The following is a 27,890-nucleotide window of genomic DNA, read 5'->3' as shown; positions in this document are numbered from 1 at the left end:
AAATGATAGTATTAAACCCTAAACAGAGTTTCACATAGCAAGACGTAAGTGACGACCCCTTCTATCCTAGCCCCATAGTCAAAATCCAAAAAAGTACAAGACCAGAGCACGAAGTTCTAGTAAACTGCGCTCCACTGGCTACAATCAGGAAAGGGCACAGGAGATTTCAAAAGCAACAAGTCTCATGTTTTTTTTTTTCTTGTTTTTGTCCATATATATATATATATATATATATATATATATATATATATATATATATATGGCTGTAAGTCTGGGGGATCGGTCTCTCCCTATTCCAGTTTTTCGGTGAGCTTGAGCTGATAGCGCAAGTTCATTTAGCTCCATCAGAGATAAAAAATAAGCAGTGTAATGACCTCATGGTTTGCTGACATTGGAATATCTTGAGGGAAACAGAGAGGGGTTGTCTTATCAGACCAGTGAGAAGCCACTGAAATGAAATGAAATCTGAGGGAGTGTTCCTGTGCGCTCTCCCGCAATTGGACGGCTTATGTCATATGGGAAGAGTCTCGCTAATCTGTAGCGTCAGAGAGACCCACGTCCTCTTCGGGAACAGTGAGCGGTTTGGCAGCTGAAGCAAAAACTGCATACCAAAGAAGGCATTAGAAGAAAGTTAGAAGTCTCTTTCGAGTCTACAAGGCATGACTTTACTCAGGTGTCACTGGCGGTGCCCTGGAAGGCCTTTCTCCTCTAAGGGCAAGACGTGAGGGCAGGGTGGAGCGTGTCAGGCAGCACACAGTAACCAGCCTGTCCACTGCAGATAGACGATTGTGACGAACGTACAAGCGTTGTTGTTACTACCAAGCCACGATGACAGTCTGAGCTCGCAGACACATTTTCAACTTAGTTTGTTCGGTCTCTGGAGAATACATTGTGCTGCACATGTGTCTCACCCTTCTTTCCCCAGGCCCGTTCGGCTCAACGCTCGCAAAAAAGCACACAAATATACACACACGCACACGTCGGCACACACTCGTAGTAGCATATGCGTTCTGTGTACACGTGGGAGCCGGTTAAAGCACGATGTCCTTCAGCCGCTTGCTGCCGGGGGACTCCTTCTCACGGCCGTCCTGCAAGAGCGTGTTGATCTCCCGCATAGCCGGCTCACTGTCCTTCCCCTCCGGCTGCCGCAGCAGGCTGTGGTTGGCTATGCGCTCTACGTCCCGGCATTTCAGTGTGCTGTAAGCGGAGGGTGGTTTGGACTGGGGGCTCTTCAGGTGCACTGGGGAGGTGATGGGGCTAACGGCCTCTCGGCCATTTCCGGCCTCGCGAACTGTGCCGTTGGTCTTGGGGCTGCAGACGGCCGGCTCTGCCGTTTGCCGCCTGCCCCTCTGTTCAGCCCGCTCCTCGTCCGGCCCATCTTTGCCAAAGGTGGCAAAAGTCCTTTTGGTGGTGCCACAGTCCTCGTAATGAGGTACGTCCACGGTCGTGGCCTCGATGGACAGAGCGATGACATTGCGGCCGTGTTCGGGAGACTTCACTTTTGCTGGCATCGGCACCCGGGGCATCCAGCAGCGATCCGAGTGGCCAAGGATACGACATTCGTCTTGGCAGTGGAACCCCTCTGACTGATCTGCACAAAAAGAGAGAGAAAGAGAGGAGGAGTTAGTTTTGTTGTCTAAACCAGGGCTTTTAAAACTGTGCATGCAATCACTTGGCTGCAGCTAAATTTGTGTTTCAGTAAATGACACACACACACACACAAAAGCAGTTTAGTCTAGGGCTGCACGATATACCAACATTAAATAGAAATCGCGATATTGCTTATGATTTACAAATCCTAAATGCTGCGATTTAATTGTACAAGTATTTGTGCTAGCTGCGTGTTATATACTTGCAACTTGTAAAAACAATGTTTTCTGTGTCTCAGAGGGGCTCATTTTATTATTAAGCTGCTTGGTGCACATTATTAACGAAACTCGTTCGCATTACACCAGAGAATTCAATTGTCACAAAAGGCTGTTTCAGGTCTGTTCATCTGTTCAACTTAGCGCTGTTATCTTGCAGAGACATGGTTGTAAGAGTGTGTTCTTTGCGTTCCCCTAAGTGCATTTGGCTACCTACCAACACAAGAAAAATATGTCTGTAAAAAGCATTTTACATGTACACACAGAACGAACATGAGAGCGTTTTCTGCGCTAAACACCCCGGCGAGTTTAACACTCGCAGCGCAGATCACAGTTCATATCCAGACCAGAGCGAGCGTGTTTCAAAATGCTATGGACATATTTAATTGAATCTAATGCTCCAAACGTGAACCAGTGGTGTGTATGACGTATTCACGTAAACAGTACTTTGTTGTCATGGATTTATTTTCCCCCCATAGTTCACTTAAAAATATTTTGGTGCATCTTGAGATAGATGCTTGTTTAGGCGGGTCCTGGAATGGAAATGTTTGGGAACCCCTGGTCTAAACTGCCGTTTGCACAGATTCTGCTTATTTGGGGTTTCTTTCATGGATTTCAGGCATGGTTTGTTTTGGGGCTTTCATCTTTCCAGCACATGTCAGAGCTGGAAAAGGGGGAAAAAAAAGACTCTGGCATGCTGAAGAGCCCCGCTCCATTTTAATGTAAGCTGGCACTATTTCTTCAACAAGTTTTAATGCTATAACTTTTTGAGGGCCTTTTAATAAACCAATTAAAGGGTGCATTGTTAAATCAAAAGTGGATCCCCATCTTGTGAGTAATTGTTTCACTCTGTTGCCAGGCTTGATGAAAGGAGGGTTTAGACAGTGCAATCACAGATTTCACAGTGAGGGACACTGGCAAAGTAGCCTCATTGTTAAATGCTGAACATTGTGCTCTGCCTCTGTCATCTAGCTGGCAGTTATTAATATGTAATGATGTTTTAAAGCTGTTGTTTAATAAAAAAAAAAGAACAAAAAAAAAAAAGGATTTGTCTGAGTCAGTATTACTACAGATCTGTCCTTTGTTGTGTTGGAGGGAAGTGCTTTCAAGCTGCTTTTTGTATCATTATAACTACAAAAAAAGCCAAGCTCTCTCTCGCTCAAGTTGAGGAGCTGTCTGCCTCTTTCAATTCCCTTTTATTTAAAAGAGATGCATCTGTGATAATCAAGGCAGCTCTCTTTTTATTAGCAGTCAGCCCAAAACAGCTTTCTGCGTGAGTCCTTTTGACTCCATACATATTTCATTATTGGCCATCTGGATAGACAAGCACGACAAGGGCACTCTCTCTGCTTAAATGTTTGCTAATACACACAAATGGTATTTGCATAACAAAATCACATTGTCAGATTGCTGTTTCCACATGCACCGCTCACATATAATAATAATAATAATAATAATAAAGAGCGTAATTAGGGATGCACTGTTAATTCTGGCCAATAGAGATAATACTAATTATTTTTAGATCGCTGATAACCAAATTACTGATATTAAAACTAGTTTATTTAGGCATCCAAATTCTTATTTGAATCTTTATTCTGATAGCACCACAATATTTATACATAAAAATAATAATAATAATAGCATTATAATATTCATGTGTGTGTGTGTGTGTGTGTGTGTGTGGAACAAAACTGATAAATGTTTTAAAAATCTCTGCTATCAATAAATAACTGATATGGTACCAATATATGAGTATGCCTTAAGCATTACATTCCAAAGTCATATTGATGAATGTTGATATAGAGTTTGCAGTAGTTGTAAAGCCAGAGAACACCTGTTATTGTTGATAACTGAATGACAAGTTCACATCCCATCAACCAAAATAGACAGATAATATTCCACACAGATGTTTGTTGACACATTTGGTCAGCTTTATTGGTAAATCAGCCCAAGGGTTGAGACCTTGCTACATACTTGTAGCCCTCGGTGACAGCGAGAGATTGTGGGAAGGATTCACACATTTACATCTGAAACTCTAGGCTTGACGGATCATCCAATTAAAATCACTAATTATCTGCTTTTCCTGCTCTTTCAGGACTCTGAGGGACAACACAGCTTTGGGGCCTGAATCAATATTTAAAGATTGGAGCGTTACTTTCCTAGATCTCCACAGCCAAAACTGTCACCCTTAAAATGTGATCTAATGAGATTGACAGATTACTAACTTAAGTCTGGAGACACTTCAGATACCCTGCAACACATGTGAGAAGATAAAGGCTCCTGTGTGCTTGTGTATCTGTATCTCTGTGTATTATTCGAGATTTGACCCACATATATAGTCGCACCATTCACACACAGACCGTCACACACGCATGCTTCCTCATACTAAAACTCAGCCGAGCAGCAGGGAGAATGGAGAAATTAAATTGAAAAAGTAAAAAATAAATTGGAAAGTAAAGCTCTGGATCGACTACGGTATCTCAAGTGGCTCAAATTTAGCCCATAATTACCAAGCCCTGTGAACACACACACAAGTCCACATCTTGAAAGGGCTTTTCATCACCAAAAGTCAATGTTATCACCATAGCAACAAGGGTGAGTCTCACCATTATCCACATATACAGCGAGCGAGTGCCGAGGACACCACACCTGCCACGCCGCAATCTGCCTACCCAGAATTCCTCCTTTCATTTCATAAGAATCTGCTTTTCTACAGAAACATGGATTTATCTGCATCCTGTGGATCAATAGGAGGCACTTTAACAAGATTCAAATCGTGTTCACCTCTTGAATGGGCGACACACAAAAATAGAGTGCATTTTCCAATTCCCCTTCCTCATGACAGTAGGGACACGTCCATTCATTGAATGTTGTCATCTTTTTCAGCCTCTGTCCTTTAAGGGGACCCCCATGGAGCGATTCTCTTGTAAATTACATCACTGTGAAAGCAGAACGCCATTAACAGCTCTCTCACATCCTGTCAGCGGTTTATCCACAAAACTCACAGATGTTTCTCTCAAAGATCTGCGCTAACCACAAAACAAATTGCAGTAAGACATGACAGCCTGTCAACCCCTGACAAAACAAGAATTTCTTCCTATCTTTTTTTGGAAGAGAGATAGAAATATAATGGCAACAAGTGAAGCAATTAAAGCTTCAATGCAGCTGATCTTTGAGTTGTGCAGAAGAGAGCAGTAAAAGGGAGATGGCCCTCCTACAGAGAATGTCTATTGAAAGTCATCAGGAAAATACGCTTGCCAATCAGTTCCGGGAAAAGACTTAAAATACAGTCCAGAGCACTATGTCAGAAGGAACATTTGCTGTCTAGGATTTAAAGCCTAATTATGGGCTTGGCTCTTGCTGGAGGCGGAAGCATTTATATTTTCTTACTCTTCCACATTTGTAAGTAAAGCACAGAGTTTATATAAAAATAAAAATAAATCATGGGGATGAGAGTCCCACAGCAGTGCTGAGTATCGGAAATAGTAGGATTTAATTTTTGCACTGAGAGGATGAAAGAATGCACAAGGTGTTTGGGACTGTTTTAAATATGTGTACCACTATCTGCATTCTACAAAGCTGAAGAATAATAAATAGTCCACTTGTAATGCAAAGGCTCTTGTGATAAGAACCCACCACTGCTGTCAGCTTGTAGTAGAACGGCATCAGTTTACTTCATGAGAGAAGAACTCTGTCCCATAATGAGGCTAGAGAGAACCTTAACTCGTTCCTTAAGCCCCAGCTCTGGCAGGTCAGAGGTCACAGCGAATTTGAAAAAGATTTTGCTTTGCTCTCTACCAATAAACAGGTTGTACTCCATTCAGAATTGAATCTGGTATATCTTCTAAATACCAATTCGGTTCATGAGTTTGAATTGATGTAGCAAACACGATGCATAAAAACAGAAAGACAAGATGGATGGATGGATGGATGGATGGATAGATAGATGGATTCTGAAATCAGAACTTTGCACAACACTGCTACCTAAAAAGGGATGTTAATCCATTTAAAATGTCTGTTATCTTAAACATGGCTAAATGAGCTAAATGTGTGGGTGGGCTGAGTTTCGCATACCCAAAACAAAAGGAATGGCTTTTAATCTGGAAAAAAATTCTGACATCTTTTGTGTCACTGCCAGACTTTCATCTTGTTTGGAAGCTATTATGCTCCTTCTTGGAAAACACGCTTTCTTTTCTCTCCAAAAATCCGTGTACGAGCGCTGGAGGTCTGCATTGTTGATGTAATGCGAGAGATGGCCAGAGAAAATGCAGCTAATGTACCTGTTTAAATAGGCTCGGGCTCAGGGAGTATGTAAGGGGAAAGTGGGCATGCTCATACACTCTCAAACCCTCGACTGGGGAGGAAATTGCAACCACGGGGCTCTGCAGTTTTCACAGTGACACTATTCAGTCACTTTGGATTTACAGGCTTGGGGAAAGAATGTCATTTCTTTGAGGAACAAGGTGAAACAGCCAAAGAAACAAGCAAGATGTTCCTAATAAATCAAACTATTCTGAGCAACATGATGCATCGGTTTAAAGATTAACTATATTAAACCTGAGCATGTTTTGCTGCGGTTGTGAGCATAATGATCATATAAATCATATTTAGATGCATTCTGCTTCTTGTTTGTCTCTCTCTATTGTTGTTCCGTGTAGACGGATGTAACGATTCAGCTGCAGCCGACTCCTGTGAGAAATAATGTACTGGAGTGAGAGAGCAGACATTGGTCGTGGCGCTCACTTTTGCACATTCTTTTTTATTATTCTCATTATTATAAATCTGGTTCCCACCAGTGTTTAGAAAGCTAAACGAAACAGTAATGTTAAATTATGTATCTTGTTTACTATTATTATTATTATTTAATAGGCTACTATTATTAATCATTATTATAATTATGGCTATTTTATTGTCTTATTTTTTGTCCCTGTCTTATTTTTATTTATTATATCTCTTATTTATTTATATTTTAGGTATTACCTCTGGACCTTTGTGGAACAAGCACTTGGCAATGGCACATTATTTATTATTTAATAATAAATAATACATTTGTGATTAATTTAATGATTTCCTGCCAGTCGTTAGAAAGCAGCATGAAACCGTAATAATGTATTTTTTTTACATTATTATTATTATATTTTGTTATTTTACTTTTATTTATTATCTCGCTTATTATTTATTTATTATTGCTGGACCTTTCTACTGACCCACACTTTGCAATAGGTGGCACATTAAACTGGGTGTTAATGTTAATTTGGCTATATGAGAGACTTAAATAAATGTCATGCAACTAGGGTTCATCTCATTCGCGTCATTCGTTGGAGGCACAGGAAGTGACCGGGAGGTCCTGGGTGACATTGCAGCACGTCCGTCCAGGATGGGGGTCATGTTGTCTCCACTCTAACACTATCGCAAGCTGCCATGCACAGGCTACAACAAGCCAGGCAGACACTGGGGGCTTCCCACGAGGGAGAGTCCAAGTGCTGCTGTCATCCCAGCCAGGCAATTCAGTCTGTGCACCATAAATCAGCCGCGAGCCCTCAGCCCTGCGGGACCACAAGATGGAGTGTGATGGTCTTGTTTTTACAAACAGTGGAGGAGGATGCGTCACTGAGCCACGAAGACGGCACTCCGTGCAGAGACCTTGCCATCTAGAGCAGCTCTCCAAGATTCTCACTCCATCTGCTTGCTCCCTGTCTTTCTCTTTTTTTTCCTCCCTTCCTCTTTCACACCATTTGGAAAAATAGTTTCTGTATTACACCTGTACATCTGCTTTTCTCTGTCTTGTACCTTCAATTTCTGTGACTCCTTCGGGAAAGTGACCTTGACATTCTCCGTCTTCCTTTGGCTCGGATATTAATTATTGAGGATATTATACCTGCTGCTTAGCCTTGTTAAGGACTGTCACACGGAAATCAAGGGTTCCCTGTGCCCGCTTCTGTGTCTTAACATTAGTACCAGTCAATTTATCAGGAAGCAAATCAGGGTCTGGTCTATCCCGCTCTGGTAAGTGTGTCTGACAGCCAGTCTCCTCAGTGAAGCCACCTGCACTCCTAATCTCAAACACACACTGACAGCTTAACTTATATCTGTGGTTTACTGCTGCATCGTTCTTTTTTTGACCTCTGCCTTTGTGAGAATTAGTAGCACAGCTCCAAAATATGTCTTTCCACCTCTCTTCCCGCCCCATCAGACCCTCTGTGGCTGGTCCTAGTTAAAGAATGAATTTCTAAACTGGTGCTGACAAACAATGCAGTATATAGATTGGTACAAACAGTATCTGCTTAGCAGCTGTGTAACTACATGAGGGAAAAAGACACTGTGATGCTGTATTATGAATCACTTTGAAGCTTTATGTGGGAGAAGAGGAGGGTGGAGGTTAGCAAATGGACTGCTTGATGCTGTGGTAATGAGCTGAGCATGTGCCTCACACAGGTAGCATATTTCTTTACTTTATGGTGAGGGACGGTTTAGTAGCATTATTTGTTTGCAATAGCACTACGATATAATTGTTACAAATCCAGTTTATATAATGCTATATTCTCCTGTTGTGATCCATTGCTCGCTAACATTTACAATTAACTAGGTCAGGGGTTTTAAAAGTTTGTAAAGGCCACCAAATATATGACCTGCTTTCAAGAGACCCCCTCCTTAAAATATGAAGGTAGCTATATATGTCTATGTATAAACACCCATTAAAGGGTTAGTTCACCCAAAAATGAAAATTCTGTCAGTAATTACTCACCCACATGTTGTTCCAACCCCGTAAGACCTTTGTTCATCTTCAGAACACAAATTAAGATATTTTTTATTAAATCTGAGTGCTGGATCACTCCTCCATAGGCTTCTGAGACAGTATAACTTGCTGGCCCAGAAAATGTATTAAAGACATCGTTAATATAGTCCAAGTGACTCCAGTGGCTCAATCTTAAGTATATCAAGCGACGAGAATACTTTTTGTGCGCAAAAACAAACAAAAATAACGACTTTATTCCACTTTTCATTTCCTTCTCTCTGAGCCTCGAGTCTTTTCACGTAGTGTTTAAGCGTAGCGCGTCTGTGTTGCACGTCACCATGTAGGCTCACTATTGGGCGACACATCGTTTTTTTTTACTGGTCAATTTTGAGATTTTTGTGTTGAAAAAAAGTCCGAAATACACATTTAGATCTTTATTTTATTACACTTTGTCTGTTTGCGTCTGTAGATTTCTCATAAATTCAACAAAAGTTCGCGTTCTAAATGAACATTCTGCTCCACGATCTCTGCCGTCAGCCTGTCATCACAGGCACCGTTAGGAAGCTCTCTCTCTTGTGTACAATCCTGTCAGATCCAAATATGGTCATTTCCTTTTTATCAGCAACCAATCGTGAAAGTAAAAGGGCTGAATGCGCAATCTCATTGGCTGATGATAAATCTTTAAAGCCCGTTTTCTCAAAATGACTTTGCTCTCATACTCCAAGTCCGAAATCTCCACTTCAGTAGCACCTATATACACCAAACTTTCCAGACTTGTACCTAGTTATATTATGAAGACATTTACAGAGGGATTTGTAAATATATTATTCCGAGCCTGATTTATATAACATTTTATTCCAAAAAACATGGCGAAAATCATTTTTTTAAGGCTATTGACAGTATTTTCTGATTTACAGGATATTTACAAGTAGATATCCATAAATCCCTCTGTAATTTTTTTCCCATCTAATATGTGAACACAATGAAAAAATCATTTTTAACCTGGCTTTATCCAATACTCAGATATTGTTTTTTAAAATGTATGCAAATTAGTGCATATTTGATTAGATATTGCCTGATTTGCATATTTAAACATTAAATTACAGAAAACTTGTAATACATTTTTTTTCTCATCTTAATGTAGGTAATCAACTGGGAAAGTTTCGTGGTGATATATGCTAGTTAAAAAATTTACCCTATTCACCTGCAGTGTCTCGCCTTAAGATTGAGCCACTGGAGTCACTTGGACTATATTAACGATGTCTTTAATACATTTTCTGGGCCAGCAAGTTATAGTGTCTTAGAAGCCTATGGAGAAGTGATCCAGCACTCAGATTTAATCAAAAATATCTTAATTTGTGTTCTGAAGATGAACGAAGGTCTTACGGGGTTGGAACAACATGAGGGTGAGTAATTACTGACAGAATTTTCATTTTTGGGTGAACTAACCCTTTAATACAGTGAAAAATAAATGAATATAAATATTTACATAAATATTTATTTTCTAATAAGCTGACAGTGTTTCATTTTCTATTCACTATTAGAGTACTTTTAGATGTATAAATGAGAAACCATAAAATAATTTGTGATTAATTTTATGATCTTAAGTCTTTAGAAAGCAGAATGCAACAATTATAATGTCAAAATGTCAAATTCTCTACATTTATTTGTTACTAAATTATTATTAATGTTATTGCTATTTTATAGTTTTCTTCTTTTTTTTTTTTTTTTCTCTGGGCTTTTCTGCTTGCCCACAGTTTTCAAGCTACTGAATTCCATGACTAAATCCTTAGCTGAAAGTATCAACATGTGACGTCTTGGAGCCATTTTGTGGGTAAGGGATCTTAAGAATAGTTTAGTCATAATTGTCAACAGTATATCTGAATTAATTTAACCACTGAAATTAAAAGGTTGATTATAAAGGATGCAGTTACTGTCTTTCTGCTCTTTATTTTATAGAACGCTTCAGAGCCACTATGAGGAGTTGAACTGAACTAATGGGTTAGAATCCCCCGAGGATGACCAGCAACCGATGTCATCTCCCTGTTGCCGTGCCACTGCACCCGTATAGCTCTCCACTGGATGGTGTCACGGCCTGCGAAGTAGATAGCATGCTAATATAGGGTGAAGCGACTTCTTAGAGCCCACTATTATAAAACATGGGGAATATCTGACAGAAAACAGGATATTATGTCTCTGGGTTTGGGAATGACAGATTCGCTTATTAGTTCTGGAAAATCACAGAGAAGGCCATTGAAGTGGTCTCGACCCCAGAGTCCCAAATTAACCTGACTCATAGATCTGGCAACCACCAAGGCACGCACCCTAAGGCAGACAGTCACAAGAGCCGGGTCTTCTTTTCCAAAAGGATTGGTTTGTGGAGGACATCTTTAAATACTCTGTTACAAATGCTGTATTCTGTGTTTAAGCTTGACCGAGCAATGTAGCTAATTTACTCAGAAACCCTTGAGTCTGAGAAGAGCGAGAGGGACAAAGCAGACAGTAAATTACATCTGTGAGGGGACGGGCTGGGCTTTGGGGGTTAAGGGTTTGGGGGGGGGGGGTGGGGAGGGGGGGTGTAACGGAGGATGCAAACTCATTGGCTGCAGCAAATTAAATCATCTGTGAGAAGCACATTGCCGAAGTCGGTGAACTCCTCTGAAATCTGCAGGCCAGCCTCTTTTCTTGAAGCAAGCCTATAAGATATTCTTCTATTAGGGCTTTATTTGCTATTCATAAAGCATCCAGCCTAGAGAATGTAACTTGCTTCAGGGCAGGGGTGGCAAAAATAGATTTGTGGGTGGATGAATGAACAGTTTTCCTTCTATTTATCTGTGTCTCTTGACCTTCATTCTTTTAAGTTCTTCATTCAATTACTGCTTGCATTTGAGCTGCGAAATATAAAAAGAATAATTCATTGCAATATATACAATATATATTATCTTACTTTTCAAACGTTTGAGGAGGGGGGAGTCTGTTGTGCTCACCACGGTTACATTTATTTGATTTAGAAATACAGTAAAAACAGTACTTTTTTTTTTTACTGTACATATTGATATGTTTTAAAATGTAATTTATTCCTGTGACAAATGTGTATTTTCAGCCATTACTCTTTAGTATTAGTCTTTAGTGTCACATGATCATTCAGAAGTCATTCTAATATGCTGAATCAGTGCTCAAGAAATATTTCTTATAATTAAAGTTGAAAAGAGTTGTGCTGCCTAATATTTTTGCGAACTCTTTGATGATGAAATAACATTTATTTCAATAGAAATCATTTTAAATTTTGATCAATTCAATGCATCGTTGCTAAATAAAGCATTCAAGTGAACCTCAAACTTTTTAAAGGTAGTGTATATAAATATATATATGTTAATCAAAAGCCAAATGATTCATGAATTGACCAAAGCAGAAGTGGCTATTTAAATCCAAAAAGGAGAATCAACTTAAAAATCTTAACATCCTTTCCCACAAACTGCTATTGCTCCATTTTCCTCCTTTTGAGCTATTTTTTATTCAGTGGGAATAAAGCCGATGCCCTGTTCCTGTCAAGCAAAGACTGACAGAAACGTACCTGGACACAATGCAACCCGAGTGCATAAAATCAGTGTGTCTTCTCTTCAACAGCTGGGCCCAACTGTGTCAACCGAATACTAATATCTGCAGACTGTCATCCCCTGTGAGACGTGTGTGAGCGGCCTGCTTGCATAGACTGTGTTACATAATTAATGCAGTGTGTCTTCTCATTCAGGCATGTTCACTGTGTCAACCTTGGCTATGCGTTTTATATTCCGTTTTATCTTGTTTTCCAAGCTGGCCTATCTCATTCGCTTTCTTTCATTCTTTTGTCTTTCTCTTCTTCTGTCTCTCACTCTCTTCTTCATGCCCATGTCTGCCTCTTTCTCCTACTTTCTTTTAACTGACTCCCTCATTATTTCCCACATGCCCCTTCTGCCTCTCTCCTTCTTTCACATTCTTTCTTTTCAGATAATGCAGAGAGACTGTACACAGTCTGACTGCTTGTTAACGTTCCATTCGTCTTTATTTTTCGAGTTGATTTTCCTACGCATATAAAGACGGTTGGGAAAGTGCTACCTGTAATGTAAGAACAGCATTCCATCAAGTCATCATTGGCCGGCATGACAAGAGTCAGCAGCCAAGAGGAGGAGCCCTGCTGGCTCACCTGATGCTTATTGTACCGCAGAAGATATATACAGCATTGAAATCCAGGTCCAGGTGCAGTATAGCCGTGCCCACCTCTAAGTCGGTAACCATCTGGCCTCGCACCAGTGACGCCACACCCTGTTTTGTTCTCACATCCCTATGGACACTTATAGTCTCCCTTTTTATTAGTATTTCAAGAGTTTTCACTCCCCACATGCCCAAAACAGCAGCTCTGGCCAACCATTGCAAAACATGGTGTAATACTGAGTAAAATTGACAGCCAGAGCGACACTGCATCTGAAATGGCAGCAGACCTTGCCTTGAATCGCAGCCAGACGGTCGGGAGGGGACATTTGTGATTGCTCATCTACAGTATATGCTGCAAAAGCTTACCTTAAAGAAAGCATGAGTCACGCACTGAGATACTACTGGGGCGTATTCCTCAGTGAAAACCCTGAGATCACAAGCAAGAAGAAAAACAGCACAGTCTAATGTTCGACTCGAGTTGAGTCAAAGGAAGTTAGTGTGTCATTGGCGATGGAAGGCACCCGGTTGTGCCAGAGGGGTGGGTGGGATTGCGAAAGGCACAATGTGGGCAGTGTTGCTGTGGCTGAAGTTAATTGGATTTCCTTGGTGCCCACTCTTGGCCACATGCGGGGCCGTGACATTAAATGCCCTTATCTATGACAGAAGAATAAAACCAAGTACAGAGAAAGCCACTGGTCTTAAGAAGCCTTACTGGCAGTCCCCAGTCACCTCTTGTGCTCTTTCACAATTCCAGCTCAACTGGGGCAGAACTGGACTGCAGGGGTGGGCAGCTTGAGTTTGGCATGAAGAGTGACCCCAGAAAGTATTAGGACACTTAGTCACACTTAAAAAGGTATGAATTTCATTCAAGAATATTAATCCAAGTGGCATCTGCTAACATGACATCTGCTATTATGCTAGCAGAACTCATTTTCCTTTTCCTTTCCTTTTCTTTTTATTTATTTTCGTGGATGTGCTCTACCATTCAGAAGTTTGGGATCAGTAAGATTTTTTATAAAGAAATCAATATTTTTATCCAGTAGTGACTCAAAAGTGACAGTAAAGACATTTGTAATGCTGTTTTGGCGAGCATAAGATGCATCTTTCAAAAACATAAAAAATCGTATTGACCCTTACTGAAGTTCAACACAGGTGTTCAAGCAAAATAGCCCCTGGTCTTGCTTGAGGATCAGAAGCAAAGCCCACGAGAGGAGCTCTACATGGGAGCTAATGATCCCATAAAGGCCAGAGATTAAATTAGACATCTATCACCATTGCGAAATTGTGTAAGTGACAGCGTAGATTTGGATGGAGACATATTAGGCTGCCTTTTTAGAACTTTTGTGATGTTAATGTGACAAAAATTATGAGCAAGATTGCACATTATCCTTTAACAAAGGGCCTGAGCCCCCGCTGTGATGTTTGGCCCATTTGATTGTGTTGATCTCTAGTCTTGCAGTGCAGCGGCCCATTCCAGCCTACTCTTTAATGGATAGTGCATGAGAGCAGGGGAGCATCATTAAAAAAACCCATTTTGAGGCCTCCCTGTCTCCCATTAAACTTAACAGCCAGCCTCCCCCATTAGTTTTTATACTCCTTTTTAAGGGGTTGGGGGCAAGGGCCCTAAAACCATGAAGGTTAATTGGCTACCCAGAGGATGGAGTGATTGAGTTCAATCTCCTCTTTTTGGAAGCCTTGAAAACAGACCGTAGGGGCGGCATGTAGGAAAACAAAGTCTGTTGCAGTGGCACGCTCAGAATGCAAGCCACACTGCCTTTTTTTTCCTCTGAGGAAAACGATTGCTTAAGCTCTGGGGAGAGCTGACCGCTTTGAGGGAAAGAAAAGAGGGTATTTGCACGTAAAAGGGTTGCTGAGGTTTTCTGCTTTGTGAAGCTGACATTATACAGAGATAACGCCTTTGGGCAAAGTGGGGAGACTCCCAGGGTTTGTGGCCGTAAATGATCTCACTCACCAGTTCCTGTCTTTAATCTTTCATCAATAGCTGATAATCTGTCATTTTTATGCAGGAGGAAACTGAACAAAATTTTAACCCACTGAGATCATCTGCAATGGAGTGAGTGAGGATGCAGTGAGGACAGAGGGATGAAGCAGTGACAAGATGAAGGCATCCCTGTGAACTCAACAGCACAGTCATTGCTTTGATGTTGGGTCTGCGTATGCATTTCAGCCGATCATTTATGTTTACACCAGGGCAAATGAATATACATCAGAGTGACAGGATACAGAAAGGGCAGCTGCCCAGGGTTTTAACCTTTCCGTAATGGCTGTAATTACCTCAGATGAGCAGAAGGCGTCATTTTAGTGTTACAATTCACAAGTCGTAATACGGGAGAAATGCAATGCCAAAACGGGTTGTATAAAGATAAAACAGGAAATATAGCATGGAAAGGGAATGGAGGACGGCTTCTATTCACTCAAATGCATGCTGCATTAATAGGAAGGGGGTTAAAAGAGAAATTCTCGCACTGCCGCAGTGACAGAGCAGCCAGTTCTCCCTTGTATATTTTTCTCCACTCTCTTTTCTCGCTCACACTCCCCTCTCTCTTTTCTACCCAGCTGCAGTGATAAATGTCTCTTTGTATTCTGGACAGAAAACTGCCGGGTACAATGTACTTGTCAGAAGACAGCCGATTTTTTTTTTCCCTTTACCGCTGCAGAGTTTATTCGTAATCTTTCCTTGAGTGAGCGAACCCGGTGGTTCTAGAAAAAAATGCAATACAAAATTGACATTTGCTCAAGTAAATAATGTGTGCAACAGATTATCCTGTTTGTATAAGCGTGGGTGTGTTTTGTGAGGGCAGTACATTCTTTTAATCAGCTCGCATTTCGGTGTACGCGCGTGTAGTTTTGTCCGTAAGCTTGAATCAGGAATGTCGAGTTTTAGTGAAGCTAGTTGAGCAATTCTAATGGGAGTTAATGGAGTTGAGTAGGACTTGCTGTGGGTGCTGTGGGCTTCATGCCAGCAAGGATCTCATCCTGCCATCTATTAAACCAACTGCCTACAGATCAAGGCTCACTTTTTGGCAGCACTCGCCACACAGTCCAATCCAATCACTGTCAAACGGAGCAGCTGTGAGGATGAGGGCCTGGTTCAGCTTGGGATCGGTGCTGATGGGATTCTGCTGATTGGATAAATTTCCTAGTTCTCGGTATGTGATCTGCAATGTACGTGACCCCTACAGGATTCAACAATAAGGATTTTTTTTCTTTTTTCTGCTGGTCCTGCTCATATATTCACTGACCCCAACACAAAATAATTGTAAATTTTTATTTAATAATGTATATTTATTTGTGTAATGTTTCTTTATTACATTAATGGGAGTGTTTACACATCTGTTTTATGTTTTAAAATATTTTTTTATATATATTTGTAATTATATTTAATATTTTTCCTTTGACAAATGAAAATTTGCAACAAACTGGAAATGTATACAATGTAATATATCTCCATAAAAAAAGTTTAAAATGAATGTAAAAGATCAGTGAATGCAAACTTTTCGGTGACAGCGCAGCACTGGCCTGAAAGTGACGATCCCATCAACTGACCCAAAAATCTCTGACGCTGGCCAGTGCCATCCTTATTATTGAGCCCTGCTCTATCCCTCCCGGGTAAAAGAGTTTGGGACGGGATGCAAGCAATGCTTACTTTAAGATCCGGGCACCCCAGTAACAGTTGTTACGATGAGCCCATTACAATCCAAGAGCCTTCTACTGGGATGGACTTTGTCTCACCTCACTATTAGTTACATTCCGGTTAGAGCACAGCTGGGGATGCAATGTGGTTAGCTTCATTTTCCCTTCTGCACCCTAGAGGATGCTTTGCCCCTGGGCTTTGTTACTTGTGGATTTTCATGACTGCGAGAGAGAGAGAGAGAGAGAGAGAGAGAGAGAGAGCAATGTGGGTTTGGATAAGGGCCACAAGTCAGGAAGGACCAGGAGTGTACGGAGCAGATGGACATGAGGATGAAAGGTGTGTGGCAAAGAAATCCAGCGTCGTTAAAGACAACTCTCCAAAAACAGATCAATCAGGATAGCACAATTTGGCACACTGCAGACAGCATGGCGCCGCGTTTCAGCTGACCTATCCATCCATCTATCAGGCTAAAACCCTCACTCATTGCTTTTCCTTTTGCACAGTCCCTCTCTCATTAACCCTTAGAAGCACACTTTTTCTTTTCTCCTTCCTTTTAGTCTCCCAAACTGACTTGAGATTGAAGAGCAGCGGTTCTTTCTCACCGTGACTATCAAACAGCACATTACCTTGCCTTAATCTTCTCCTCTGTCGTGCACAAGGCCAATCTCTCAGCATTCCTATCTGCGCAGAATTGTACCCAGTTACATACGTGTTCAACAAACAATTGGGATTCAGCCTGTTTTCTGAGGAGATTATTAACACACAACCGCAAGCATTGGTCCTGAATAGGCAATGGAATCCTGAGCCTTCTTTTCCTCACCCTCCCGCTCTCTTTCTCGCCTTCCGTGAATCAAAGCTAGGAATGTCTGGAAAATGAGCTGTCGACTGAGGGTTCACAATGAGATACATCAACCTCATTGCCAACCCTGGAAATAATGAACCGCTCCTTTTTTTTCCCCCTCTGATTTGTTCAATAAGCTTCCCATAACAAGTGCAGAAAGATAAGAAGCCCCCTCTTGAGCTGATTAAACCCCGTTGCGAGTATTCAGAAGAAGGGTTTTGGAGATTGGGGGTTCAAGGCAGAGCAGTGCTATCAAGAGTTATGTGATTGTCTGAGATGTTTTCATGTTTTTGAGAGGAAGGCACACCTTCAAAGAGAACGACCTCAAGGCCTACCTGCCAGAGTATTGCGGGAAAGCACTGAATAAAAACACGATTAATTTCCTCATTTGTACACAATGTTGTGAAGGTAACCGCTGGAGAGCTAAGCTGTAACACCTTGCAGTAATACTCTGACTCTTTCATTAAAGAAAAATGCTTTAATGCAGGAAAGTAAACAGCACGTTTAAGAGGACGTTCACACAGGCACTCTATCTGTGCTATTTTTTTAATCGCTAGTCTATTTTACACATAGATGGACCAGGCCAAAAATCACGTTCTGTTCAAATCTGTTGGGCTCTGCCTAGCTTGTGTTTTTAAGACATGACATCACACAAAGCCGATGTTCTTTTTTTAAAAATCGTAAAAAAATATTTGAGTCTTTATAGTTTTTGACTTTTGATGGATATACAGAATCCTTTAAATCAGTGTGAATGCGTGTTTGTGGTGGTGTTTGTGGGAAGTGTGTGCGTGTGCTGAGATGATTGGGTATTGAATTATTTATTTGTTATATTGGTTGATTTAATTGTATTTTCTTTAATTTGATATTTCTTTTTTTTTTTTGGTGGCTTGTTAATTGCGTTCTTGATTATAAATTTGCATTAAGGTGTGAATTGAGGTGGTTTGAATTCAATTTATTTGGATCTTTTTGTTTTCATTTTTCTTTCTCTTTCCCAAATGTGACTTATCCCAAGGGATATTGATATTGATATTGACTGTCCAAGATCCGATTTTACAGGTGGCCACTTTGACTTATTCTTTTCCTTTTGTGTGAATGTTATTGTATTTGTAATTTGTGTATTTTTCTTTTTATAATTGTTGTATGATTATTCTTTTACTTCTTGGGTGTCAAATAAAGATTGTACACATCTCTGCTTGTTCTTTCCATTTATTGGGAAACCCTGTAGTTGGGAGCATTTACAAAACATATTCTATATCTTAGGTGGCAATAGCCTCCGCTCACAATGACATTCATTATTTTAGTCCGTTTTACTCTGACTATAATTTTAGTAAACAAAAATAATAAATGAAAAATTAAACCAAATAATTAAAAATGTTATTCATTTACATTTAAATTTATGATTGGAATATTTGAACAATAGTATTCTCTCTAGATTTGTCTACAAAATCTTTATTGAATTGTTAATGTTGTTTTTTCTTGCCATATTTTTGTCAACAGTTCGTTTTCCTTGAAATTTTTTAATTATTGTCATGATGTGCATTTGTCATTTCATCTTCATTATCGTTGACAAAATTGAAACCCTTCATTAACGACCATTTTCATCAGTAATTTCATTGACTAATTTAACACTGCAAGCCACTTAGCCACTTTAAGGCAAAAATGTTTTTCATGACATTTTCATTAATTACATGCCATGCAAATGTAATTAAATGCAATAAGTCCAAATTATATATCCATTTATTTATTTATATACCTGTGTCTCATATCAGGCAGAAACTCAGTGAGACTTTAATGTCTGATTCATTCAAATGTTAATATTAGTTTTTAAGAGAAGTCAGCTGTCATGATGCACCCTTGAGGCTGCAGTTTAGTTCAGAGTCGAGAGAAAACCGCACTAGACTGTCAAAGACATCATTTATCCTGCTCTCTGCTCCCTGCTTACCTGACTCGGAGTCCTCTCTCTGTCTTTCTCTGTTCCTGTCTTCATTTCGACATCTGTCAGCATTTGCATTAGGTGATCAGAGCTCCCCCCACAAAAAAAAAAAAAATCCCACCTACAGGTTTTGGGTAAACCTGGAGTGCAAAACCTGTTATATATAGTTGTCAATTATTTTAATATGAGGAAAACTGGCAGGAAATCTGAGCAGTACAGTGCATATACAGATCTTGCCAGTAACGTGTTGAAGAGAATGAGAGGGTGACCGAGGAGGAGGAGTTTGGGATGGGTGAGGGGGTCCATGGGGGGTGATGGAGACAAAAAAGGAAACTCTTTTATCAATTTCATCAAAATCAATTAGAAGCCAGAGTCTACTGATGGGGTACTGGGTGGTGGAGGCAGTGTGAAATCCTGGGGCATGGGAGGAGATACAAGCCTGTGGGGACAGAGGAATTGATGAATAAAAGACTCCTGGGGTCGGGGACACTCTGAGTGGAACATGCTGGAACTCAGCAACTGCAAATTGAGCTGCCAAAGCTCCTCAATCTCCTCTGGGGGTGGGGAAAAGAAAAAGAGCAAGGAGAAGAATAGCTTAATGGTGACTGTCATTTTGTCTGGTGGGACTGGGAACTCTACAAATAGCCTTCAACCAAACCTCTGGCCTAGAACAAGCTAAATCAGCAGTCAATCCTTGAGATTCACAGATTTCTTTGGGCCCTTACAGGGCCGTAAATGCTCTTGAAGGGATGTGGAAGTATTTTTCATGTTTATATGCTATTTCTATCAGGTACCATCATTCTTAAGAGTCTTCTGCTTGTAAACTGATGTATAATTCAAAGCAGGGAGGCTTTAAACACAGAGGGAAGGGTTCAGTCAGCGACTGAGCACTGTAGGTAATTCTGCCCTAATTCAATCATTAGTCTTGGCTCTTGACCACCACAGCCCTGCTACAGTAGCATTAGCACCATCTCCTACGCTTTCCTGTCAAGAACACACCATCTCCCGATAAGTGGAATGTTTTGTGCCATAGAAGCTTCTATAAATTGCCGTATTCTTGAAAGAAAAGGAGTGCAAACTGCAGGAAATAGACATAGATCCTGGTAATAGAATAAAAAGGCTATGAAGGAAGCACCCCTGAGGAAGTTTGTGTATTGTGTATTAAGAGACTGTAGTCCTAAGGGGGCTTTTTTTCTCCGTTCTCACACCAGATCTCACAATGGAAGAGAAGTTGGGGAGGAGCCATTTTAAATCGGAGGTAACACTGTGTCCCTGGTGCAAACGTTAACTTTTCAAAGAGCTGCGTGAATCATAAACATTTACACTGCCAGGGAGCCTGGGGAACGAGACAGGAGGGAGCTTACTATCCCTCAACTTCCTGCCTCTGTTTGTTTCCAGGAAGAATGAGGGTAAAAAAAAAAACATAAAAACAAAAGCAAAAAGGGGAAACATAGGAGAGTCTTTATATCCAGACTCTCTGTTTATGTCCTTTGGCAATTGCAGTTTAAACTTGTTTCACTGTGCTAGAACAGTTAAAGGGTAGATCAGAGGTATTCCCACTACAACTGCTATATGCCTTAGTGTCTTGGTGAATGAGTGTGTCTTTTTCCTAGCTGGAAATTCAGCCTTAGGTTGTTTTTTGGGGAATCTATGATTGTCAAAATATTTTACACTAACACCAAACTCTGGTGTAGCACCTTTTATGATACAAAATGAGGTAAAAGAGCCACTAAACGTGAGACTCTATCTACTTTCGGCAAACAGTCCACCTGAGATTTCTGAAGCCGTCTCATCCTGGGTTTGAGAGATTTAAATGTTTCGAGCCAATTTAGTCAGTAAGTCAGCTTTAGCAATATAATAAAGAGCAACAGTTCCTGCCCACATTTTAAGTAGCCTTGGCTCCAGATGTAGTTTCTCATACGGATTGTAAAGAGTTATAAGCTATGAACCAAACCAACAAGCAACGAGGTGAATCACAAAACGGCAAACTTTGAGGGAAAAATTTAATGAGAAGAAACTACAATCCCATGAAGCATCGCGAATGACAATAAAATAAAATATAAAATGGAGAAATGTAAAACTATTCGTTTAAAGAAATGTAAAACTATTCATCCTAATTTTGATTGATTTTATTTTAAAAAATTGCAGAATAGTGGGTAATGTAGTTTTTGACTAGGTATTTTGCTGTTAAACATGGTTATAAAAAAAATAAATAAAAAATTGAAATCATGTGAGTTGATGGTTTCAACAAAAACAGAAAGTGACATGGATTTTTATTTCCGGAACCCAACAGTTGCAATTACAATTACAGAGATTGTAATGGCGGATTAATTCCATTATATTTCTGCATATGTAATGTCCATTGTCAGTTCATTTCATAATTATAAACAGGCTATGATACATCTGCGGCTATAGACTTTTAAAGGACTCAAATGAAAGCCGTCTGCTCACTGCATTGCTTACCATTGGGGTAAAGGGGCCAGTAACTGCTGCAGAATAATATGATAGAAGACATGCCTCAAAATGAAAGTAGTATCTGATATTTGTCACCATCTAATGGCTTTGGTTAAAACCGTTGACAGCGACGTTGAAGTGCTTGCTCATTTTGCTTATCTGCTATCCTTTATTTTCAATGTTTGCTTGCTCATGAGCAGATAAGAGCTTTGCTAATGATAAAATGGCTGACCTGGAAAAGCTTCATCTAGTTGTAACATTCTCTGTACATTTTTCTAGTTGTGTCCAATTATGTAAGTGCCGAGCTCGAGGGTATGTCAGAGTGCATTTTATGAGTCCTATACTGTATATTAATTTCTCTTACAGAGAGACGTCTACAACAGCTTAAACTGTAGTCATGAGACATACTAATTGTTCATTACACATTGACAGGAAGTTGGCGGTGAAAGAAATGCAGAAAGATCTCCATCATGGAAACCCAGAGGCTTGTAATTCCTCTCAGCGGTTTCCATAGTGCAGACATAACATGGACGCCACAGTGAGCCTAGCAACGCTCAAACAAATTTACATATAAAAATTTTAATGGGAGAACGTTTCCTCCCTCCGGTTGTCAAGTAGCCATACGTCGTGCGATTCATCTGGAGAACAAACCGGTTAATTAGCCTGCTGGAATTAGCCATAGAGCACACGATCTGGACCAAATGAGATCTTAATTGGTTCACCTGCCAATTCTACATAATTCAGGCTCCTGCTTTACAGAGGGGAAAAAACACAATGAGGAAGAACAAGCTAAATTATTTTATAGCCGTTAACTCTGTCTTTTCTCATCCCTAGCTCTCTTATTAGGCTCTTCTTCTCTAAGCAAGACACCAAGATCTGTAAGCGGCAGTACTATGACTCAGACGCTATGATTTAGAGCGTCACAAGCGAGCCACAATGCCTCACGTTCTTTAAACTCCTATCTGAGCGACCGTCCTGCCGATTTTAATGACCATTTTTTATTTTAATAACGATTTTAATGATTCATCTCCCTCAGAAATGCTCCATTTTCTATTCAGCATTCAGCAAATGTCAAGCTCTCATTGTAATTCAGAAAATTGGTTGACTAATTTCCATCCGACAAGAATAGAGTTTTTCGCTATTGACTATTAGCGACTGCTAGAGGTGTTCAATTGTTCTAAATTACATAGATCAAAGGCTGATTGAACATGACAACACAAAACAATCGGTGCAATAAAACCATTCGGAGCCCTCCTTTGGTCTTCTCCGCGCTTTGATTCTCAGTAGCGCTGCCATTCGTCGCTCTATAACTTTGTAGCATTGAGTGGCAGTAGCTGAGAGTGAACATGACCTCTTACTGACTCCTGCCATCATACCGACTCCTGCCATCATACCGGATGTCTTTAACGGCAGTCGGAAAAAAAAGAAACATCAACATTAATTCCCTGCTAAATGATCCACGTGAATTATGTATGAGGAGACTGCGTGATATGTAGATTTCCACCTTCAACCTTTGTCAGCCTAATTGCTGCCATTTAGGTCTGGATCTGAAGTGTAGCAGTCGACTGCAGACGTTGCTCACATCCGTCAATAATGTTCTTGGGCTCGTATCAAAGACTCCAGGAAGAGAAGTGCTGCCTGTGCATTAGCGAGGCGCCTCTGGGCCAACTCTGCCTGCGAAGCTAAGTCTTGATTTTTTTTTTTTTTCTATATGCATTCAGCTAGTCAAGATCTTTCTGTCTTACCTTGGTCATGTAGCTGCGAGTTGTTGGGGGGTACGGTCATATTCAGTACGTCGTTGACAGCCGTGTCAGCGTAGTGCCCTCTCTGAACATCATGTTCGCTGTCGGTTTGGTCGCTCTCCTCGTGCCCGCTGTCCTTCAGACTGTTTCCTTCCATGTCCTTGAATGTTGACGTGCTACAGCCAGGTGAAGGAGAAAAGACAAGAAAGAAGGATAGTGTTATTTAACTGTCAACTTTGGTTTCATCATTCACTCTCTCTTCACCCCTTGCTACCTTTATTTATCTTCCAGCCACACAGAGAGTGTAGCTGAAAATAGGTGTTTTTTCTCAAATTCTTATATGGTGGGATAAAGGATCGGGGGTCAATGACCTACACTCACTTTGGCTGTGCAGAGCTCTTTTGTGTAGCTTCGGCTTTCTATAGACTGTTTCAGAAATACGTCTGTTGATTGCAGTGGCATTTATGGGGTAGTTGACCCAAAAATGAAAACTCTGTCATCATTTACTCAACCTCATGTCAGACTCTCAAGCTCTGGCTTTCTCTCGTCTATGTAACATTCTCTCTAATGAAAGTAAATGAGGACTAGGGTTGTCAAAATCCAAATTGACTGAAAAAAAAAAAAACATTATAAAAGTGGTGCATATGACAGACCAAAATTAAGGCATATTATATAGTAATGATAATGTAAGTTAATAAAAGTGGTGCCATATATGTCCTGAGAGGTTAATATTTTTTCTTCAGAACAATGTCCAAAATTACTTCCCTCTTTTACTTTCATTGTACTGACACAGTTTTCTTAAAATTCGCAGTAACACTTTACAATAAAAATTTAAATCAAAAGTATAACATTATTTAATAGACCTGAACAAGTACTAACAATGAACAGTTTTATTTTTATTATCTGGCATTAATAATGATGAATAAATACTGTAACAAAGGTACTGCTCATTTTTATTTAGTTAAGGCATTAACCAGTGTTAACTAATGGAACCTGAGGGTGTGTAAAAAGAACTATCTCTCTAAAAAAGTATATTTATATTCATGTGAATCGTTAAATAAAACTGCACAGACATAGATATCTTGTATAACACCCCTGCATACAGATGAGCCATCAATATTTATGGTTAATTTTCCTGGAAGAGAAATACTTTTGAATTTTGACAAAAGCTACGATTCTTTTATTGCATAGTTGTTGTTTTTTACGTAAACAAAATCAGGCCACTTCCTTTTATTTAGGAAAACTCATGTTGGTCACATAAACCCCTGGATGTTTAAAGAAAGAGGTGTAATAATTTTAATAATTTGAGCAAACTGTGCTTTCCCTCTTTACCCACATTATATGACTTGATAAAGCGAGAGGGGTAAAAAAATTAAATAAAAGCTGCCAAGAGACAGCTGCAGTGAACAAGCCTGATTTCCCTTAATTTGATAGTTAGCCCAGTGGAACACATTCAGCCTCTGAAGCAACAGAGGATCAGAAACGCATGCATACACATACACACACTGACATACATAGACAAAAGCATCTCTGCAGCCTCTTCTAAGGAGAAAGAGAGGAGGGAGAGAGGGATTCTAGCAATGTCACCGCAATGGTGGTAGTGCAGCCTCTGATTTTATCAGTCTAATTGCACCTGTCCCAGTCTGTGCGCCCACAGGCTCCAGAGGGGATTTCTTTGTAGTGTCGCAGAGCCAAACAGTCGACACTTGAATACTCTTTGTTTATGTAAACATAGGCAGTGCTTTTTTAGAAGATAAAATTGCTGTAATTGGTTTGAAAAATGCGGTACTGAGGTACACCGGAATGTTTTTTTGCTCCAGGTAAAAGAGGCATTACAGTCCCTGTGCACATCCGTAGCAGCCAGGGCCCCAGGCGGCCAAGGACCTTCATTAGGGACGTCTGCATGCCAATGCTCCGTGCCAGTCAATAGCCTCCTTTTAGGTGGACTGAGGAATGCTAGCCAAGTCCTGCCAGTACAAAGGATCTATTGTCCTTGCTCTTTTCTTTCACAGTGCGAAATAACGTTACCTTTTCCTTATCTCCGTGGCCTTACAAAGCCCTCCTTGTGTGCACTGAGGAAGAATCCTTTGGAATTCCGGGATTAAAATTCATGTAGATTTAGCTATCAGATTAACATCTACACAGATGTAGCTTAACCGCCCAAGCCTCCTCCGCTCTGGGCTACAGTTTTACTATTCTCTAACATGTAATATGTATACACGTTTGCAGGGATTTGATGGAATTATTCATATAAAAAAAGCATGATGAGGATGTGCTAAATCTCTTACAATACTGAATTATTAAAGCTTAACACTGGCCATTTATAAACATTCTGAGCATTCATATCTTGCCTATACGATATGTGACCAACCCTAAGACTTTATTTTTGGGTTATTTTTAATGAAAAATGGCATCTTAAACGGGCCATATCGTAAGTTTTTGTTGTTGTTAGATAACGAGTGTTGTAATTTTGTACTGTACTGTAATTGTATGTCCACCCATTGAAACTAATATGCAAAAACATCTCATTCCGAAATATCTGACACTTGGTACACCCAGTTGACGTGATAAAAAGCAGAATATATACTATAATACTTGTTTTGCTCTTTGCACAGGCAAATAGGATATTTAGCATAATACAAAAGAAAATATGAAAAACAAAACAAGCTATGATCTGACCGCTTTAAGAACGCATCAAAATAAGTTAGATAAGTTAATCTGATTGCTTTATAAAGACATACCTTTTAATTAGGTGTGCTCTGCTGTTTACATAACTGGAGTCAATGGAATAATTCTCCGTCTGGGGGAAAGAGACAGAATTAAAGAGGGAGAGAGAGAGAAAGAAAGAGAGAGAGAGAGGGAACAAAAATGAATTTAATTATGCAGCAACCAAAATAATGTCACCAGTAATTGCCTTTCAATATAAATGTTATTTTACACAAAGACTCTAGTTAGCTGCCTGGGCTTTCAAAGGCAAACTCCCCCATTCTCTTTCTAAGCACATGTGGCCTGTTCTGCTGCAGTGAGTCTGCTCCTGTCGTCACTCCTCCAGCCTCCCCCACCCAAAAAACATCCTTAGTCAGACCACACTCTTCAAAATGTCATTAAGCCAGACTGGGGAATAGAGGAGTGGTGTTGGGGGTTAGAGAAGAAAGTTTCCTCTCTTCGAGTGCTGCTTTTCCTCACAACACTTTTGAGGATGCTAATGTGGAAATATCAAAGAAATAAATATACAGAGGGAAGAAATTAAGAGCGTGCCAGGGGATTTTTTTTAACTTTGCAATTGCAGATGAAAAGGCCTCAATGATCTGCATTTGATGACTCTTTGACCCACATTGAGAAAGAGACTTCAGAGTCTTCTGGAAGGCAGCGCTTTCTAAATAAATGACTAGAAGCACACAGTAGAACTGGGTGATATATTTATTGAGTATTCGCAGTATATTTGTGGCGGTATTGCTAGTGTTGTGAAATTAAATCAACATCATGAATAATGCAAAGACTTCAATGCACTTCATATTTGGTCATTACATTTTGTAAACAGCATGACTAATTTCACAATCCTCTTTGACTTGTAACTTGCAGGAATTAGAGTGTTGAGAAAGACCTGTTCCTAAGTCTTGTTGGTAAGTTCAATTAATTGGCTAATGAATCACTTTAAACTGTTCATTTCAGTGATTCGGAACTCTAGCCCCCGGTTTCACAGACAAGGCTTAAGCCTAGTGTGCCTGTTTGATGCTTGAGCTGTTTTAACTGAAACCAACTTGCACTGACATATCTTAAAATAGGGACATTAAGCAACAGCTGCTGATTGAACGGCAACGGCAGCTGGAAGTAAGTGTTAACTGCTGTAGCTAAAGAGCGCAAAAATCACTAAGCAACAGTAAAGAGGACGGCGTAGGGGTAATTTAATCATCATACAAAATACAAAAAAAGGAAGTGATTTTAAAAAGCAAGAGAAGGGTTGCTTTTGGCATTTAATGATATACAGAAACGATTACAATGCCACATAACCTAAAACATAACATTAACTTTCTTTATCTGTCACGTAGTAACGACTACGGCAAATCAGCTGCTCTCCCGTAGTAGACGGTTACAGTAGAACGTCGCGAGTGCGCAATAGAACGACAGAATGCCGTTGCCGTTCCACCAGAGGCTGTTGCTTAAAGTCCCTAATATGTTTCTAAGACATTGTTTATAAAAGCTACTTAAATGTCCTAATTGAACTAAGGCCTAATCCTGGCTTAATCTAAGCCCTGTTTGTGAAACCAGGGCTAGATTCAACGATTCATTTGCTTGGTCAAAAAGTCTCCACATGGCATTTTTCATATTTAAAATGATTAGTATAAACATATATGCAGCTTAATATCACTGTAAATGGCTGTTGCTTAATTGGTGCATAAAAATATTATGTTAATTTAGTGGAAAAACTGGCTGTTTTCCTGTTTGGATTAAACATTTTGAATCTAACTGGCT

At 40.1% G+C, this 27,890-nt stretch overlaps 1 protein-coding gene across 3 annotated transcripts in view; it reads right to left on the bottom strand.

The window, feature by feature from the left end:
* Window positions 1–224: 224 nt before the first annotated feature.
* Window positions 225–27,890, bottom strand: part of pcdh19 (protocadherin 19) — a 58,974-nt gene continuing 31,308 nt past the window's right edge. For all 3 annotated transcript variants that reach the window (XM_084430137.1, XM_084430136.1, XM_084430138.1), the window contains exons 3-5: window positions 26,159–26,217; window positions 23,421–23,593; window positions 225–1,591 (exon numbers count right to left, since the gene is read on the bottom strand). In XM_084430137.1, coding sequence (XP_084286263.1) covers window positions 1,032–1,591; window positions 23,421–23,593; window positions 26,159–26,217 — 792 coding nt within the window. In that variant the 3' untranslated portion in view covers window positions 225–1,031. The remainder of the gene's footprint in view (window positions 1,592–23,420; window positions 23,594–26,158; window positions 26,218–27,890) is intronic.

The sequence above is a fragment of the Rutilus rutilus genome (genome assembly GCF_951802725.1).
Source record: "Rutilus rutilus genome assembly, chromosome: 14".
NCBI classification, from domain to species: Eukaryota; Metazoa; Chordata; class Actinopteri; order Cypriniformes; family Leuciscidae; genus Rutilus; species Rutilus rutilus.
The sequence above is the reverse complement of the archived record's forward strand: the minus strand, read 5'-3'. Positions and strand labels throughout refer to the sequence as shown.